The following is an 18,880-nucleotide window of genomic DNA, read 5'->3' on the forward strand; positions in this document are numbered from 1 at the left end:
AGCTATAGCTGTCCATGGTGACGTTTTGTCTAAGACGTCGTCGTTCAGTGTCCTTTTTTGATGACAGCATATACTTGGTTTTCCCTCATTGACCACTAAACCCATCTTCTTCGCAATGCTCAAAAACGCTCCACTGACATCACGCTTTGATCTTCCAATTATATCAATATCATCTGCGTATCCGAGTAGTTGGATGTACCTTTGGAAGATTGTGTCTCTAGTGTTGACGGTTGAGTTTTGCACAATTCTTTCCAGAACGATGTCGCATGACAGTGCATCGCCTTGTCTGAAACCTTTTTTGACATCAAATGCATCGGTAAGATCTTTTCCGACCTTGATAGAGCAGCGTGCATTCTTCTTCGTCATTCTGCACAAACGGATAAGTTTGACAATGATGCTAAGACTAGACATTGCTCGTTAGAGCCCTTCCCTATAGATGCTGTCATACGCGGCTTTAAAATCGATGAAGAGATGGTGGATATCGATTTGAAGCTCCTGGGTTTTTTCCAAGAACTGCCGCAGTGTGAATATTTGGTCGATAGTGGACTTTCCTGGTCTGAAGCCACACTGATAAGAACCAATCAGGTTGTAGACGAATGGCTTCAGACGTTCACATAATACGGCAGAGAGGATCTTATATGCAATGTTAAGGAGACTGATGCCTCTGTAGTTGGCGCAGTTTAGATGGTCTCCTTTTTATGTATCGGGCACACTATGCTGAGATTCCACTCATCGGGCATGCTTTCTTCCGACCATATTTTGCAGATGAGTTCTTGCATGCTCCGTACCAAGTCATCGCCTGCTGCTTTGAATATTTCGGCAGCGATGCCGTCAGCTCGAGCAGCTTTGTTTGACTTTAGTTTAGATATAGCTATCTTCACTTCGTCAAGGTCGGGTAGGCGGAATTGTTGATCTGCGTCGTCGAGGTTGAGGGTTCTATCTGCCTTACAGCGGAATTCGGTTTGTTATCGGCGTAATATAATTTAGAGAAGTGATCTTTCTATATTCTCAGCCAATGTTGTCTAACACTTGAACGTATCAGTGTAGACCAACGACTTCACAAATTCTCACAGAAAATAGTGAAGCGGCGTTAAATCGCACGATCTTTAAGGCCAATTCACGGTCTATAACCGTAAGGTAAAAATACTAAACGTTTCCTTCAATAAATCAATCGTGGTACAAGCTGTGTGACATATCACACCTACACCGCCATCTTGTAGAAATCATAGCTCCTTCATATAACGATTGTTCAATTAATGAACGAAAAATTCAGTAATCATGATTATATAGCGGTCGTTCTGCCGATCATTGTTTCTGAAGAAGTACGGAGCAATTATTAAACCAACTCATAAAACACATCGAACCGTCAGTTTTTTTAGATGTAACGGAGCCTTAATATGTACTTAAGGATAGTCATATCTCCAAGTATGCCAGTTTTGTTAATTGACGTATCCATTCAACCAAATGTAAGCAGACCCTAAATAGGACGTAGAGATTGATAAAATAAATTTTCATAATTTAAACCTCGTTCAATTTTCAGTCTATTTATTATAAACAATGCACAACTTGGATAGAAGAACCAAACTTAAATCTTAAATAAACCACTAAATGAATCAAAAGATTAGAATCAATTTGTTATCAGAATAATTATTAATGATATTTATACACCAACGGCAGCGGTTCTTTTTTGTTCATAATTCTTTGAGTGAAATCTTATCAATTATACTTAAGTTCAACATTTGTTTAACTAAAATGCAGACCTTCAATCTAAAATTTACAGTAATAATATTGTCTCAGACATTACTAATTTTAAAAAAGAAAATGAGCACTTCCGATTTCCGATTTTATGAGTATCCGTTCGAATTTTCTAAGGTTCAATACTACACTTTCTTGTTAATGAGCTGTTCAAATCGTAATTATCACTTTAAAGTACTACACTTGAGAACTGTATTAGTGTACTTAAAGTTATTATTCTTTTGAATGAGGTTAGGGTGGTGCTTATTTGTTATAAGTTTATAATTTCTTGAATTAAACTTTAATGTTATATGACGTTTTATTTTTGACATTGATCACGTTCACATTCAGCACCAGTCAAATCTTAAGTATTATTCACATGAGCGCGACCAACAAACGACGAATGAACTACAAAATTTGAGTTCATATACATCAGAAATGTCAAAATTGACGAATATTCGTTCATTCGTTGGTCGTTGGTCTTGCTCATGTGAATAGTGCTTTAATCTCATTTAAAACACTGACGTCAAATAGCACTTTGACAATTAGGCCCTGTGTGTATTAATAAGCGTTAACAATTCGCATTCGTAAAATAACGATGGTATTTTCAGGAACTATTTGGTCTATAAAGAAACTACCGTTACAGGATAAATGCGTAAAATGTTTCGTTCAGTTAAATTTCTAAGGGTATATATGCAGTTCTTTTGTTTATAATGGCGCACAGTTTTTTTATATCCAGATATTGAATTGCATAAAACAATTTTCTATTTAAAGAAAATCAAATGAACGCGCCTTTAATAGAGTATAAGACATTTATAAATGTCAAATATGCTGCTAACTCTTTTTATGTTATTTTGTGATTATAACTTTGATTAAATATTAAAATGGAAGCATTATGTCAAATAAGTTTTAGCTATAGAAAACCTTTCATAACTTTCAATTGGAACTTATTGTAAGTCAAATTGAAAATGTTGACATTTCTTGATGTATTAAGGTCCCAAAAATCTAAATTCATCTGTGTGGTGTTTACATCACACCTTTTTTTCGTTCTCCAAACCTAAAGAATCAGAAGATATATCCAATTCTACAAAAACTCGTTCTTATTTTTCAAATCTTCAATATTCAGTTTTAAACAGAAAGAGGAAAAATGGTTTGAAAGACATTTGTTTGTGAATAAGAATATTTCATTATGCATCATACATTAGTCTGTTGCCTGTAACTAACATGGGAAATCCGGCTCGAAGGACCAATTGCTCAAGTTTAAACTTTTTATTATACAAAATAGCAAAACAAAAAAATGAAAAGCAACGAATTTGAAAAAAATATTCTTGTTAATGTAAATACAATAATATCATTAATTATTATTTGACATAAAGGTCACTTTATTTGAAATATGTAATTAGCTTTGTTTACTGTTTTCTCTTCTAAAATTTGTTAATGTTTCTCTTTGTACTTACGAACCTTATATGTCTTCTAGTCAATCAAACGCAAAGCTTTTAAAATATTTTGCAAAAATATAAAAATAGTGTTGAAAACGAGGGTATTTTTCAAGTTTGAGTAAATTATTAAAATCTGAATTTTGGAAAGTCAGCGTACTAAAAAATCACTTCTAAAAGTATATTTTTAAAACCACGGAAGATTTAAACTGAAGATTTCTTGAAAATTTATGAAGACTCATCATAACTAATGTGAATTCTGAGACATAAAATCATATACTAAAATGATTTAAAATGAAGGCATAGATTTTTAATGTAATTTTGTCCACCAGTGTTATTATTTAAGGTTTACCTGTCAAACAATGGCTAAACTTTTTGAGTTTTAAATATCTATAAATATTTGTATGAATCATTTTAAATTTAATAAGAAAAAAAGTGATATCTATGATAAGTTTTTATCATGACTTTATAATCGATTTTCATATCACAATTAAAACAATAATAAATTTATTTTTTTGGATTTAATATCTTATCGTTAATATTTGGTTTTATCTTATCAAATAAAAAACAAGTGAGAAACTTTTTCAAATAAAAAGTTTTGTGTAGATAGGGTTTGGGATGTTAAATAGAGCACGTTTGAAAAGTTCGTTTACTTGTTTTTATATTTGCTTAATTTTTGACATTCTTGTCATTTTATATAAAAGAATTGTTGAAAGTTGACACTGACAGACGTCAAATTGAATGTGAATGCAACTGAATATAGTGTATGAATTTACGTTAGAACGAAATTTCAAAAAATGCTATTATTTTAAAAGAACTTGTGTCTATTTACTACTGTTAAACATACAAAGATACAAAATTATTGAAATAAAGTATTTATGAAGCACATTCTCAATTTGACCGCTCAAAATGTGCTCAGTACCACTTGATAACTATTATCATTGGTTTTCGATAAGATTATTATTTATTAACATTTCAAACACCTGCAGAATATGTAGATAGTAGATACTTTGAATTCACCTACATTTTAGTTAGTTATCGACATTTGTTTCATTACGAACCATTAACTTTTAGTTTATTAATTCGAAATATTTTTTTTTTTGTTCAATTAATTATGGAAATTAAATGGCAATTTTTCATTCTTGCAATAATTTTAACTGTGTCAAGTGTCAGTGCTAAAGGTACACGCCTAAACAAAATACCAAATCATTTAAACTTTTTTAAATAACGAAAGTTTTTTTCTTTTCAAAGGAAATTGCAAAGTGTGTGATAGCACTACTGATGATAAGTGTCAAACTGAACCTGCGTCATTGGAGGACAAACCATGCGAAGCCGAGAATTGTTTTACTTTAGTCGGTAAGTCGTTATTTTATGGCTTCCTTTCCCTTTCATTGAAATATTTAAGGGTTCAAAAACAATTTGATTGACATCACTGTCAAACTCTCTCTTGCTTCTCTAATGCTCGCATTGCGCTATAAAATTTGTATGAAAAGATTGCCAAAAACCTGTGGAGGTTTTCTGTCAAATCTCTTGTGCAATTGTTTCAATTCAAATATTATTATGCTAATAACCAAACAAATTTTTTAAAAATTAAATAACAAAGGCATTTAACTTTAAGAATTTTGTTCTCCATTAGTTGTCAAATCGACTGTCAAAAAGATCTGTTTGTCTTACGTTTTGAATTGCATCACAATAATTTTACCTTTATTAGTTACAGTTTTCAAATTAAAAAATTATGATTCATATGTCTTTATTTGTTATCATATATTCAATTGATATTTTTCTATTTGTATTTCAAGTTGTTATTTGCGTGATAAGCTTTCTATATCGCAGATTTAAAGTAATATTCATATAATTTATGGTTATAATTCTATAAAAATAGAAAATTATGTCAACTTTATAAATATTCATTTGAAATTAAACTCGAACGAATGATTGCGGTAACAAAACAAAGAATATTTTTAATTCCTTTAAAAAAAAGTTAATGTCCTATAAGAATTTATAAGGGAGACAGTTAGTCCTTATTCCAAATGAAATGCTCAAATAAAGTAATAGAAATGTCAAAATCTAAATGAAAGAATAAGTAATTTACTGTCATAATATTTAGAAGTGCTGCAAAAACCATGTTCTCAATGCTATTGAAGATTTAGACGAAAAAATCCTTGCTGTTAACTTTACTAAGTAAACAGCAAATTTTTAGGCCAACTAAGCTAATTTTATGGAAAAAGTCTTTATTCATAATCATTATTACATTCATTTTGTTATGGTCAAATCAAATCTTTCCACTTAATGTTTTGTATTTTATTTTATAGACAACAATGGTAAAATAAAGCGTGGTTGCGTAAGTGAAACTGATACATGTGATGGAAAGAATTGCAAAACTTGTACTGCAAACGATACGTCATGTAATACTCAAACGGATCTATTTTGGTGTAAGTTATGTGACTCATCCAGTGCCACTGATTGCGCTTTTTGGCAAAGTGAAAGCTCCATCCCACATGAAATCTGTGCTGCCGGTGTTACCAAATGCGTAATGGAAATCAAGGACGACAAACACACTTATCGCCGTTGTGCGAGCAAAAGTGACGAAGCTTGTGAGAGTGGCAAGAAATGTGACATTTGTAGCAGTGATAAAGGTTGCAACAAGGGCATCTTCCCAAACAATCGCCTCAAATGCTACCAGTGCAATTCTGATAAAGATTCGAAATGTGCAACTCCCACAAAATATACCACGGATATCAAATCGTTCCCCTGCCTTTTCTACAATGAGTCAGATAAGTGCTTCGAACACGGATCTTCGGATACGAATATGGTAAGGGGCTGTCTCTCAGATACAACTGCCTATGAAAAGTGTTCGTCCGAGAGTCCCAAAGACAAGTGCAAAGAATGCACAGCTGACAATTGTAATGTTGACGAATACAAAATAGAAGCAACTTCAAAGTGCATACAATGTAAGAGCGAAAAAGATGCTAAGTGCGTCGGAGCACACACAGCCGATTTGGCTGAGAAATGCGTCTCTAAAATTGAATATTGGAAGTCCCAGGACTGTTATATTAACAAAATTGATGGAAAAGTTGACAGAGGCTGCATTCAAGACTTCGATTGTTCTTCCGCATCAACTTGCACTTCATGCACCAATAATGGCACTGTTTGTAACATCGCTGATCAGACTAAAACCAGTTGCTATAAGTGTCGCAGTGATGTTAATGCAAAATGTGCACTCCCCTTAGTGGATGACAGTTTCAAGTCTGAACAGTGCCGAAATCAGATAAACATTGATGGTGGTGAGCAGTGTTATATTGAAAAATGGAGTAAGTTTTGAGTTTTAAAAAAAAAAGTCGTTCGAAAATTCTTAATTATTGTATTTATTATTTCAGACGATATTATCATAAGAAGCTGTCTTTCTGACGCCGATGCAAAATCAAAGAAAAATTGCTTAGATTCTACGTACAAATTTTGTAACAGTTGTAAAGGAGACAATTGTAATTCAGGAGCGGTTCCAGATTCAGCGCAGAGTATTGTTTTGGCATCAAGTGGATTATTTGCTTTAACTTTGATTGTCTTGAAATTCTTTTGAGATTTTTTAACTCTTTGTTTTTGAATAATGACATTTTAAGAACCATATTTTTGTTTACCTGTATCTGCATATGTATTTAAATTTTATACCAATAAAGTATCATAAAAGTTAGTTTGTATAAATTTTTTGCTTATGCTCTGAAATATAAATTAAAATGATTTTTAACATAAATGGCTCCAAAATTTTAGAATCATTTTCTACTTCGAACTCTTCTTAAAAACTCCATTTTATCAAATGACGTTTACTATGGCAAATAAGGGGCCAGTTACCTATAGCTATCATTGGTTTTCATCATTGACACCAATTATTGGAATTTTTTGACAGATCGCTTGTAGCTGTCATTAACAATTTCTGTCATTGAAAAAAAAATCCAGATTGAAATCTACCCAACAAAAATTTTTGACCTTAATCAATAATTGGTATTGTATAATATTTAAACACAAATTGAATGATTAAACATTTTAAACGAATTAAAACTGACAGTTGGGGACTCAAACAACAAATTAATGATTTTAGTGAAACAATCGTGTTCCAAATTATAAACTGAAGAATCTGCTGTTCATCAAAAACGATTTTGTCATTGAAAAATAAAAATGAACAAACAGAAAAGTTTTCGGTTAAAGAATGTTTTCTAAATGCCACCAGTTCTAGTTTGACATTTAACTTAACAAATAAGACTCCCTTAATTTCTTTTAAATCCCGAAACTAAATTGCCAATCATGAGAATAAATGGCAACTATAATTGGTTCCTTAGTTTAATCTTATTATATATTAACTATAAAGGAAATTTGTGTTATCATTTATGATATATTATTTTGATAAGTTTAGTAGTTTCAAGGCCGTACTGACCTTCCAGCTTTGTTGGCTTTCACAACTCAAAACAATTATGGTAATAAATGACTTATAAACAAACTAACCAAATTATACAACAGTATACTTAGTTAAGCTAATTATCAAGCTACTGATTATTTGTCATATTTTTACCATCGTGTGAGGAATTTGACAGAGAATTCACTGTCATGTTAAAAGAAAAATTGCATTTTAAAATAATACTGCTGAAATAAAACAAAACATATAATTCCCACACAGACAATAATTATAATAAAGTTTAAATAAGTTTCATGACTTAGATTACAATCGAGAAAAGACTTAATAAAACGACCACTAATATAAGTTCAATTTTTGAACTTCTAGATGGCGCTGAAATGTTGTTGCAAGAATCCTTCATACAAATTCTACATGAATTTTGACCTTTCTTCTTACAAAGCTTCAAGTCATCTGTTGACAGGTTCACAACACATCCTCGAGATGTAACGTTTTCTTGAAAGACAGAATAGATAAATAATTTATTGTATTACTACAATTTAATATAAGTACAAACCTTTTTTAAGAGTAAAACACCCTCTGTTTTCGAAAGTTTGTTTCTCATGTGGACACTTGATGGATGGTATGCCTGCCGCTTGATTTTGACACTCGATTTGTTCTGGATGATCACTTTGACATTGAATGCAATGCTGTACTTTTAAGCTACCACGGTTACATCCATTTTCAGGGCACGATTGACAATCCAGATCCTCAGGTGTGCATACCCCATAATCAAACGAACAATCTCGAACAACTTCTTCCGTTGCAGGATCGAATTGTGTCAAACATGTTTCTGTCAAATAATAGAGAAACTTATTGGTACACTTTGACACTTCGGTTTCGGGTTGTTCCCAAATACAGTGAGGATTATCTTTAGACTTGCATTTGCTGCAAGAAAGACTTGGTTCTTTCATCAATGGTACACTGTTGCAGCCATTTTGTTTATTGCATGTCTTACACTTAGGTTCATTAAGTTGACACTCTTGCATTGCAGTGACATTTGACACACAACCTCGAATCATCTTACTTTTTGCTGTCACGTACAAAAAACACTTCTCATTGGTGTTATAATGAAGACATGGCAGGGCGTTATTTGGATCTTGGGCATCTTCACACTCTTGGCATTGAATGCATTGAAGCCGGGTTGGCGGAAAAACTCCTGAATTGCACAATGGTCCTTCGCACATAGAACACAACTCATCTTGGGCACACTTGTCATCGGATGGAGGTGAACAATCTCGCAGTGTTTCGCCAGTTTTTGTTACACGAACAAGGCAGTTATCATTGTAGCTGGGACAAACTGCCAGTGGGACTGTTTCGGCACTTGACCAAAGCGCACAATTCGGGTTATCCTTGGAATTACATTTAAAGCATTGTTGCCATAGTTTGTTATTGCATTTGTCTGAAAGACAACTATCGCAAGTTAGGTTGTTGGGCTTACGGCACGAATTTTCATCTTCCGGTGTAATTAGAGATCCGCAGTTTCTGATAAGATTGCCATCTATTGGAAATAAACGTCAACATTTAAAAAAAATTAAACCACGGTTTATAAATGCATAAGAGCGGTAGGATTTCACAGCAAATTTTAAACTGTGACAGTTGCAAACATGTACGCATTTGACGATGTTTAAATTTGGACTCTTTTAAGAGGATTTTTTTGACGTTTTCACTTTGCTAATTTTTTATTTAAATAGGTAAAAATGATAAAACGTCAAAATAAGTCATCCTAAAAGAGTGCAATGAAACCTCGATCTTTAATGTTAAAAATGACATTTGGTTGATATATTTATATAATTTAATTTGTTTGCTTACTTGAGTAATACGAAATGCAACCAATCTCCTTTGGGCAATCAACTGTCTTCAGTTCTTCAATCCTACCCAAACAGGCTTCCGTTGTCGAACTATCGCATGCATAACACACAATTGTTTCGGATGGCGGAACAGGCCCTGGAATAGAATTTTCTATTTTATCCCCTGAACTTTCATTTTTATCAAGCTCAACAGGTTCATCATGTTGCATGTCAAAAGATTCTTCTAAATTAGGTACATCGGTCTTGTTATTCGGCATCCAACTTTTTTGGGAAGTTGTTTCTATTAAAAACGACGGATCGTTAATTTCATCCTTTTGATTGTCTTTCAAATCCACAAAAGATGTTTCACTTGTTATTTCTAAGTGTTCATTAGAATTAAGTGAAAACTCTCTCAAATCATTTTCCAAAGTTGTCTTAAAATCTCCAAATCCATCGTCTGAAACACTTGACACAATTTTATCCGTGTAATAAAACATTTTGCTTGTGGTTTCAAGCTGTTCGTGGCTTTCAGTGTACATTAAATTCGTTGACATATCTGATAACGATTCCTTTGACATTTCTTTAAAAATACAAATGTGCTTCATATCGATATCATGCATCGTTAGATTTTCGAAGCCCTCAAAAAGTTCATCTGTTAAAACATAAAATGAATTATTATGTTATTTCTTCTTTTTCTGTTGTCATTACTTATTCCCAAAGTACACATTTTGTTTGTCATCTCGCAATTAATTGTCATGTTTATGTGAAATATATTTGTTGAATTACAGTCCTGAAGTCCATCTACATGGCACAAGTCACATATCTTCATAAAATCTATAAAAAAAATCATTTGTTTAATAAATAAAAAAACTTCTGAAAAAAAAACGCCTTTGACCTAAATTTCATAGAACTGTCATAGTTGGGTAATATGTAAGACGATGTTTACATTTTACATTTTTAAGGTGCTTCATTTTATCTCACTCGCCCTTTTTTATCGTCAAGTGGGGAACGAGATAAAATCAAATCATAAAACAACAATATGAGTCACTTTAAAATAGTTTAATGTGTCAAATAAAATGACAGGGGTAATGTGTCATCTTGTATCAAAAAATGGGAACCAATTGCAACTAAGAAAAACATAAGCTATGAGTTATGACCAAAATTACTGAATTGCTAATTTTCGTCAAGTTTCGTTCACTTTCGATGATTTTTGAAGACAATAATTTCACGTGACAGCTGACATTCACCTAAGTTGAATTGACATTTATTGAAGTAGAAATCACAGGAAACAAAATGGTTTATTTTACTTAGGTGCAATATGGCTGATTATTGTTTGTTTGATTGTCGAGTGACATATTTTTCGTTGAGTTTATGACATTGTCCTTTTTAAAATTTATAGTTTTTTGTGATTTTTTACTGTACACTATTTAAATCAGTGCACAAAGAATTGAAACACAATTAGGGGAAGCGCGCAAACACATTTTTAATGAGTCATTGTTATAAAAGCGAAAAATGGAGCATATGGTTGAAATAATGTTTAATTAAAAATTGTTGTCCAATCCAAAAGGATACATTTTCCATTATTTTATCAAGGTCAAATACTTATAAGTGATTCACCATTATTATTTCACCTGTTTAGATAAGTTATTATGATTTTTATTTGCTGGGTCGGGTATTTTTTTCTCTGGAAAATTATTTCAACCTCTTAAAATTATTCGAATATCTTTTTTTCTTAGACTTATATGTTTACCCACCATCCAACTGTCCTTGAATTCCACTTATTATAAGAACAACGGAAACGATAAGTATCCTTGATTTCTTTGAAGGATCCATTTTTTAGAATCTACTTTAAAAATGCCCGTTATTCAAAATTTACTTTACTATAATCTCAAAGATTCTCATCTATAAAAACAAAATTATATCTACTCCAGAGCCCGATATTATCGACTACTTAACTTGAAATCTACGTCAGCTTAACTGAATTCTGGAAAAATTTTAATCCATGCACAAAAACTATTCAAACAAAAACTAAAGGACTATGCAAACCGTGGCAGCGTATAATAATAATCCAGTGATAAGAGTCAAAAAACCACTTCAAATGGTACTCGAATAATAAAAATGATAAAAAAGATGCCTCCTATCAATGCAAATCAAAACGGAAGCGACATTGAGCAGCGGCGGCAGGTGGCGTATGTTTTATTTGATGACAGAAAGATACCAACCGACACACGACAAGACGCACATTAGGAACGTTTATTAAAATTTTTGAAGTTGATTCTCCCTCGCAACTTTATTGAACCGATATGATATTGAAAATGTAGAACAAGAACAACAACCACCAAATCGATATTTATCATAAATTATTTTTTGTTTAAGTTTACATTTTTAATCGTGGGACGAAGGACACATTTCTTGAACTTCTTGCCACCTTTTGGAGTGAGTATATTCAGTAGGATTTCTAATATAAAGTGGCTATATTAAGAAGCTTATTACAAATTGGTTACTATAAGTTTAATGTTGGTTCAATGAATTTTTATAGCATGAGACGAGGGCAATTTTTGTAAATACTCAAATTATCATTTATTAAAAATTTACATGGCTATTGGGAAATTGAACTTGGCAGGTATATAATAAGAGTACATTTTCATTTTTACCCTGAATAAGTTTTAGAGGTGTCAAAGCTACTTTGGAAATATAACACCTTCCGATTTCTGGATGAAACCATCATCAAACGAAACTTAAAAAAACATGACATAAAAATGTCATCATGTTCAAAATTGAGCACACGGCGAATGCGAATTTGGCAGCTGGACAGCAGGAAAAATATGACAAGCTGATAGATCCGAAGCACACTTATGTCACAATCTAGTATAAGTTTCAAATTTTGGCCGTGCTTTATTCTGATATCGCTTTTACAATGATTTTTATAAAATTAATAAAAGGGTGGTTACCGACTTAAAAGTAATGTTTATCAAAAGCAAACAAAATATTTGACTTACTACATTCCATTTTTGAACGCTGGCCTTTATCACTTCTGTTTTAATAACAACGTATAATTCAATAGAATACAGAGAATGTGACGTAAAAAAATTGTTTTCCGTCCCGCCAGGCCGAGTTCTGATTGACCAGGCATTTAAAAAGTCCATTATAGTAAATGGCAAACTTTCAACTAAATGACACTTCCAATTGACAGTTAAGTTTGACATGTTTCAAATTTTATCCGACCTATATTTAGGAATATTCAAATGATCCCGAAATCTTTAATTTCTATGAAAATACACCATTCAGAAATACAAATAATTCGCTACTGAATTCCCTTGTATTGAATTTTTTTATATTCACTTAATGATATTTGACGTATTTACATAACCTATCGCGATTATTTTTAATTTTAGGTAAGTGTATAGTTGATGATGTGCTATAATAATTGCATTCTAGCATATTGTTTTAGTTTTCCTATAATTTTAAAACAATGACAACTTTAGAAGTCTTATCAAAAATTCGTTATCTATCTCACTTTACACTTAAATGATAAAACTTTTAAAGATATTCAAACTTTAAAATAATAAAACGTCCACGAGTAGTTAAACAACTTATAACGATAGTTCCTAAATAGACTGTCAAGAGAATTGACCTAAATTCTTCACGAAAAACTACAGCATATAATGCATTTGTCATGGAGCCTTTTGGCATTGATCTTTCTAACTTTTAAAGGTTCAATGGAATCAGATTAATTTTAAATCGCTCACTTACAATATTTTCCTCTTGGTTCAAACAGGTAAATCTTCCGAAGCTATAACTTGCTATAAATGTGATTCAGTGACATTATCAGAATGTGCCACAAGCTTAGACAGTGAAACATGGCCAATAGAAGAATGCAAGAGTGGTTATTCATGTGCTTCATCAATTGGTGAGTTTTTTGTATTTTGACATTTGGATTGGCTATAGAAATACTAAATTTTACAGTGGATTCTGTAACCTACCGGGGCTGCAGTTCAAACACTCCCAGAGGTCCTAAATACTATAAAACGTGCTCAGAAAATCTATGCAACGAGGGTGTCTTCCCCCCAGGTCGACTTAAATGTCATCAATGCAGTGGAATCAATTGTGTGCCAAAGCAAATAACCAAACCGAAACCTTGTGTCAATTTTGACGAGAATGACAATTGTTACACTGACGTTATTGACGAACAAGAAGTATACCGAGCCTGTGACTCGGACCCTCAAACTATAAGAACTCCTACTCAAATGGCAGTCTATTGTGATTTTAATGGATGTAATAATTTGACAGCAGTAGAGACATTAACATGCTCCAAATGTGACTCATATAATGGAAGAGGCTGTAAAATGGATCTTTTCGAAATTTATAATACATCATGTGTCATAAACAATAACACAACTTGTAGCGATTTGTCTATGTTGGGCCATGAACAGCCAAGCTGCTTTTTGTACACAAATTTAGACCATGTTGTGCGGGGCTGTTCATATGACAGTGAAAAATTGTCACTTGATGCTGAAAATTTTGAAACTTGTTACTCGAGCTTGTGCAACAAAAACTGTCTCAAGCAACAGAAATGTATTATTTGTGATTCTCAAACGAATGGTGAATGCATAGGTGATCCTGGATTATTGACAGTTTCGACTTGTGAAGGAGCTGAGGCATCATCTTGCCATTCGTGTGAATCCAAAGATGGCTCTGTCCAAAGAGGATGTGGTGTTCCGTCCCGTACTCCAGATTCCCGCTGCTATGAGTGCCAGGGCGAAGGTTGCAACAAATCCAACTTCACCAAATGCTACAAGTGTACGTCAGATGAGAGCCCAAACTGTGGCCAATGGGCGAATCCAAATATAATCGATGTGGAAAGTTGTGAAATAGCTGGAGCAGGCTGTATCAGTGCCGTTTTTCCAAATGGAAAGACACTTCGAGGGTGCGAGAGCCCTCAACTAAAGTGCAATGGCACACAGTCCAGTTGCTATGCATGCTCAGGAAGTTTATGTAATAACGGAGTATATCCAGCTGTGCGATTGCAGTGCCACCACTGTGATGGACGGGCAAAGTGCAGTAACATTTTTGATAACTCAACTGTCCTACCATGTGCTGAATATGATAAGAATGATGCATGTTTCGAGTTCTTGAGCGGAAGGAAGACCATGGTACGTGGGTGTCGATCCGACCGGACATTATTTTATGAATGCCTATTGGCGACACAAAATGGTAATGGCTGTAGACTTTGCGCTGGCTCTGGATGCAATAACACCCCGGCAAGTCGACCCGCATCTCTCAGTTGTCATAAATGCTCGCGGGAGCATCAAGGCTGTTCTTGGTTCCAAGACAATCGCACTTTGGAGAAATGTCAAAATGAAGTGACATTTTTGACAATGGAAAGTTGTTTTACTCGTCGGTTTTTAAATGGAACAATTAGCCGAGGTTGTAGCTTGGATTTGAATGAAAACGAAGTGAGTGGCAGTGTTGAGTTTTTGGAATATACTTGTGATGACGAGGGCTGTAATGACAAAAGTCAAGTTGCTCAAAAATGCATTGCTTGTCGAGGGAAAATAATAGAAAATAAAACATGTATAACAGAAGTTGGCTCCTTGGAGAGTGTCCAATGTGGGGATGATTCGATGAAATTTGAAGAACGTGGATGTTACACGAAAATTGATGGTGAGTTTACACATGACGAGTAAAACGTATAATGAAAACGATTTTGTATTGCTTATTTTGGATATGTATAGGTGATTTTATTGAACGAGGTTGTGCTTCAACTTTATCAATTCCTGAACTTCAACAATGTCAGCAAAGTAGCGAAAAAGAATGTTTCTATTGTCAAGGCATTGAGTGCAACACTTCTTCTAACTTTACTTTCATAGTTTTACCTAAAAATTTTGGCTCTCGTATTATTTTTCAAACATCACTTGTTAAGTTTTATTTTATAGCATTTTTATTAATGACATATTTTAATAAATAAACGAAGATTTTTCCGTAAATTACTTCTGATTTTCATAATTTTCACAAATGTTTGCTTTGTATTCACGATTTATCCTTATATTCATTTTTGCAGGAAGGAAATAAAAACTACATACAATAAAATTTACTTTTGACAACAAACAAGTGAGAAAAGTTACGAGTTTTCTATTGGTAAAACAAATTAACTGATTTTCCTTGTATGTTCACGTTCATTTATCGATTCATTTATTTTTGATTTATTAATGCTAATTTATGTTTTTCTTCTAAAATGAATTCATAATTTAAACAATAGATTTAAATTAAAAGAAAGTTATATCAACAGTCTAATAAAAAACTATTTTTAATATTTCTCTTTAAAGTTTGAAATGTGCGACAAAACAACTCCTTTTGGTCTATCGTATGATCAGCACTACCAACTGCAAGAATCAACAACTGACACCTGTGTTCTGACATTACGAGTTGTCAAAAAATAAATGACATTTCGCAAATCATTAATTTTTTCCTTCGTCTCGTTTTCAATTCCAATTTTGTTTTTACAGAAAATAATCAAAGAAAATGGGTTTTAAATTAATAAATAAAATGCTCCTTTTGGGTGGATTTGCATCCTTAGCCCATGCAGCGTTCTCTGCAGCCCATCGTAAGTCTTAAAATCTCCAATTAAACAACATAAATAACTTTTCTCTTAATTTAAGATCGAACTTATCTTCGTGTCACTGAACAGGACTGGAATCAGTTGCCTCTCGATGTAAAAATACAAAATAATTTCATCGAAAAATGAATAAAATAGAATGTTTCTTTATTTCTTTTAGATAATTCTTCAAACAGCAGTTAGTTTAATTGTTATAATTTACAATATCATTCAAATTGTGGCTGACTTCAAAGAAATTCGTGCCGCTGTGGACTTGCAAGGAAAGTCTTGGGAAACTTTGGGTAATTTGCCGTCTTTCTATTCGTTTAATCATCGCGGCAAAGCATTACATCCTTCCTATGAACCACCGATGGGAGGACGAAACGATTTAATGATGAATGATTAATAAGCGGTGTTATTTTGTTTTAAAATCATAGAATATTATAGAATATTTAGTTTAATTTTTGTAAACTTGATGGAATGCATAATAGTGTTTTATTTTTGGTTCTTATGTATATTGCGAGCGTTTGTTTCCTGTAAAGTATATCACTACCATTAATGGTTTATAGATTTTCGTCTGCGTCCTCAGATAATTTTTTAACCTAAAAAATGCAAATGAAAAATAAATAAAGTTCCCATTTTTTGAATTTTAATGAAACGCACTCAAATTGCGAAGGAGTCACTCATTTATTTATTTGAGTTTAAATTGAAAGACTGGGTTGCCATAACATCATTATGATGTTTTTTTTAATAAGATTGAAAGAAAAGTGAGTATCTGTTTATACGTGGAACATGCGAAAAGCTTAAAAATAAAATAAAAACCTAGGTTTTTGTCGATTTAACTACACTTTGCAAGGTTCCCGATGTAATCCTTTAAAAAAAGCCATATAGTGGGCCGCTGTATTAGATTTAAATTTTAACCATAACTATGGAGCTGAAGTGAACATTTATGGTTGATTGACATGTACCTGCATTTGATTTCTGCAAAGAAATGCTACACATAAAAATAATGTTTTTACGATAGAAAAAAGAAAACTAAAATGCAGAAGATAATTAACTCTGCATTATAGGAAATTTGAGAAACACAGAAGTTAACATTATGGTGAAGACGAACATGTTCATATTTATTATAGCATCTTCGTCTGCATCAATGTTGCCACAATATTACAAGCGTAACAAAAGCTTTACATTTCTTATTTATTTCTAACGTTTGTTACCACGTTAAATGTTATGCTACATTTTCAAGAATTTTATTTTAATAATGGGATGTATGCAACTAATTTTAATATTTTCCCAACATTATTGAGATACTTTTGGAAATTTCAATAGGTTTTTACTTTATAAAGAATTTAAAGTACCTTTTGGCATTTACTTTTAGGCGCTGACATACACGACCGAGACAATTGGCTCCGAGACACTGTGTCCCGGTCCAATTAGATAGGATCCAAATAATAATCAACAAAGAAAAGGGGTCTTAAAAAATAAATTAAATATGTCCAACTATTGGTTCAGAAAAATATAGTAAAATTACGAAACGTGTTAGCAGAACATCATGGCCGAAAATGGTAACCCCGTATAATAAAAGCTGAAAGCTTACGCAGAAAAAATAAAAGAAGGAAAGGAGACAAAAAAAAAACAAAAAAGGAAACTTTGGTGGAGCTGGGTGGCAACAGAAAAAATTTCGGGAAAATTTACCAACGTCGATAATAAAAGCCCCGACACTGGCGGTTCTTTAATGATCCTCCAGAGTTTCAACGCTCTTTGTTAAGCGAGGAACGGGGATTCACTATGGCTAGTGGCGCGACGACACAATGTGGGAATCGTTGTTCCAGTAAATAAAACCACAACAGTGGGCTATCGCCTTGATGGACAGCGATGCCAACATCAAGAAGATCCTCAGTGCTTTGGACAAGTCAGGCGAGTACTCAAAGAGATAGTCATGGAGAAATAGCAGCCCATCATTACAGCTTCAGTGATCTCTCTATATGAGTGTGATTTTGGTACGAATCTGGAATTAGAAATTGAAATTTTTCTAATCTGGCAATAAGGACCTACACGAAATCTTTCAGAATTTTCTCAACCCCTGCTCGGACGGCCACAATATATGGTGATCCTGAAGACACATTTGGCCAACAGAAGCAATAGTCATAAGCTCAGGATTTGGGAATGAATTTGTAGTGAAAGAAGAAGAAAATGTTTTAAATAAAATTAATTTTATTGTAACAGTTTTTTTATTTTTGATTCTATGATATATTTTCTAGACAATGGGGTTTTCTTTAGTGAATTGTTCGGACCGGTTGAAGTGAACAAAGAGGATAGCTGCAGCCAAGCGACCTTGTAGTTCTTGTTGGTTCATGTCATGCGCCCATTCCACCCATCCCCAGAACTTCAGTTGAAACTCTTCTTCTTAACGCTGGCGACGGCGAAGACAAATCCTTAGGAGAATGTTTGCACTTCAAGAATTTTCAAAAAAATTGAATCTTGAGAGAATACCTACACACCATGTAGAACACCTTCCCTGTGAAAAGAAGTACTTGAAAAACGATGTTTTTTGTGATAGAGGCTTGAGATAATGAAAACAAGTTTAAAAAATCTTCATCATCAATAAAAAATTTGACAGCAAGTGTTAAACAAATTTAAATGTCAAATGAAAACCAGGTTTAGGTTTGGTGTGAAAAGGCTATAAGATAGTTAAATAGTTATTAGATAGTGAGATTTTGTAAATAGACAGAACTACTTGACTCGTTGGTTCCAGAGCCCAGCCTTGACTCGTTGGCTAGGGATCGTCGATTTTCTACTTGCTAAAAATCCAAATGGATCGACCAAGCCAAAGTGAGCCACCTAGTGCCCCCAAACACTGTCGATTATAGATAAGGCCAGCCTT

The 18,880-nt window shown here is 33.1% G+C and overlaps 4 protein-coding genes across 11 annotated transcripts; 3 read left to right on the forward strand and 1 right to left on the reverse strand.

Moving 5' to 3' along the window:
* Positions 1-4,190: 4,190 nt before the first annotated feature.
* Positions 4,191-6,858, forward strand: LOC129949843 (uncharacterized). Its single transcript, XM_056061520.1, has 4 exons — positions 4,191-4,351; positions 4,422-4,526; positions 5,483-6,481; positions 6,548-6,858. Exons 1-4 carry the CDS (start codon positions 4,285-4,287, stop codon positions 6,745-6,747), a joined length of 1,371 nt encoding a protein of 456 aa, XP_055917495.1. The 5' UTR covers positions 4,191-4,284; the 3' UTR covers positions 6,748-6,858.
* A 964-nt stretch (positions 6,859-7,822) lies between these two features.
* LOC129949841 (uncharacterized) lies at positions 7,823-12,425 on the reverse strand. 7 transcript variants are annotated; one of them, XM_056061515.1, is made up of 7 exons: positions 11,448-11,691; positions 11,358-11,385; positions 11,156-11,244; positions 10,110-10,235; positions 9,424-10,053; positions 8,129-9,112; positions 7,823-8,067 (listed from the first exon to the last, which is right to left on the reverse strand). In XM_056061515.1, exons 3-7 carry the CDS (start codon positions 11,232-11,234, stop codon positions 7,874-7,876), a joined length of 2,013 nt encoding a protein of 670 aa, XP_055917490.1. In that variant the 5' UTR covers positions 11,235-11,244; positions 11,358-11,385; positions 11,448-11,691; the 3' UTR covers positions 7,823-7,873. The 7 variants fall into 7 exon arrangements, with proteins under 7 accessions (XP_055917490.1, XP_055917488.1, XP_055917489.1 ...); XM_056061513.1 differs by having other exon boundaries at positions 11,156-11,385; positions 11,448-11,690; XM_056061514.1 differs by having other exon boundaries at positions 11,156-11,303; positions 11,358-11,690.
* LOC129949840 (protein psiQ) lies at positions 11,909-15,391 on the forward strand. 2 transcript variants are annotated; one of them, XM_056061512.1, is made up of 4 exons: positions 11,909-12,024; positions 13,180-13,311; positions 13,368-15,065; positions 15,137-15,391. In XM_056061512.1, the coding sequence occupies exons 1-4, from the start codon at positions 11,997-11,999 to the stop codon at positions 15,367-15,369; spliced, it is 2,091 nt and encodes a 696-aa protein (XP_055917487.1). In that variant the 5' UTR covers positions 11,909-11,996; the 3' UTR covers positions 15,370-15,391. The 2 variants fall into 2 exon arrangements, with proteins under 2 accessions (XP_055917487.1, XP_055917486.1); XM_056061511.1 differs by lacking the exon at positions 11,909-12,024 and adding an exon at positions 12,535-13,115.
* Positions 15,392-15,843: 452 nt separating this feature from the next.
* Positions 15,844-16,477, forward strand: LOC129950298 (ER membrane protein complex subunit 5). The gene is made up of 3 exons (XM_056062195.1): positions 15,844-16,005; positions 16,061-16,113; positions 16,178-16,477. Exons 1-3 carry the CDS (start codon positions 15,924-15,926, stop codon positions 16,400-16,402), a joined length of 360 nt encoding a protein of 119 aa, XP_055918170.1. The 5' UTR covers positions 15,844-15,923; the 3' UTR covers positions 16,403-16,477.
* The last annotated feature ends 2,403 nt before the right edge of the window (positions 16,478-18,880 follow it).

The sequence above is a fragment of the Eupeodes corollae genome, chromosome 3 (genome assembly GCF_945859685.1).
Source record: "Eupeodes corollae chromosome 3, idEupCoro1.1, whole genome shotgun sequence".
Classification (NCBI taxonomy): domain Eukaryota; kingdom Metazoa; phylum Arthropoda; class Insecta; order Diptera; family Syrphidae; genus Eupeodes; species Eupeodes corollae.

Coding starts and splice junctions, on each gene's coding strand:
- LOC129949840 (XM_056061511.1), top strand. CDS start 13,067: ATGCATTTGTCATGGAGCCTTTTGGCATTGATCTTTCTAACTTTTAAA. Junction 13,116..13,179: donor GATCTTTCTAACTTTTAAAG/GTTCAATGGAAT, acceptor TGGTTCAAACAG/GTAAATCTTCCGAAGCTATA. Junction 15,066..15,136: donor ATGTTACACGAAAATTGATG/GTGAGTTTACAC, acceptor GGATATGTATAG/GTGATTTTATTGAACGAGGT.
- LOC129950298 (XM_056062195.1), top strand. CDS start 15,924: ATGGGTTTTAAATTAATAAATAAAATGCTCCTTTTGGGTGGATTTGCA. Junction 16,006..16,060: donor AGCGTTCTCTGCAGCCCATC/GTAAGTCTTAAA, acceptor TCTTAATTTAAG/ATCGAACTTATCTTCGTGTC. Junction 16,114..16,177: donor GGAATCAGTTGCCTCTCGAT/GTAAAAATACAA, acceptor TATTTCTTTTAG/ATAATTCTTCAAACAGCAGT.
- LOC129949841 (XM_056061515.1), bottom strand. CDS start 11,234: ATGGATCCTTCAAAGAAATCAAGGATACTTATCGTTTCCGTTGTTCTT. Junction 10,236..11,155: donor AATTCAAGGACAGTTGGATG/GTGGGTAAACAT, acceptor TTTTTTTTATAG/ATTTTATGAAGATATGTGAC. Junction 9,113..9,423: donor TTGCATTTCGTATTACTCAA/GTAAGCAAACAA, acceptor TATTTCCAATAG/ATGGCAATCTTATCAGAAAC.
- LOC129949843 (XM_056061520.1), top strand. CDS start 4,285: ATGGAAATTAAATGGCAATTTTTCATTCTTGCAATAATTTTAACTGTG. Junction 4,352..4,421: donor GTCAAGTGTCAGTGCTAAAG/GTACACGCCTAA, acceptor TTCTTTTCAAAG/GAAATTGCAAAGTGTGTGAT. Junction 4,527..5,482: donor GAATTGTTTTACTTTAGTCG/GTAAGTCGTTAT, acceptor TTTATTTTATAG/ACAACAATGGTAAAATAAAG.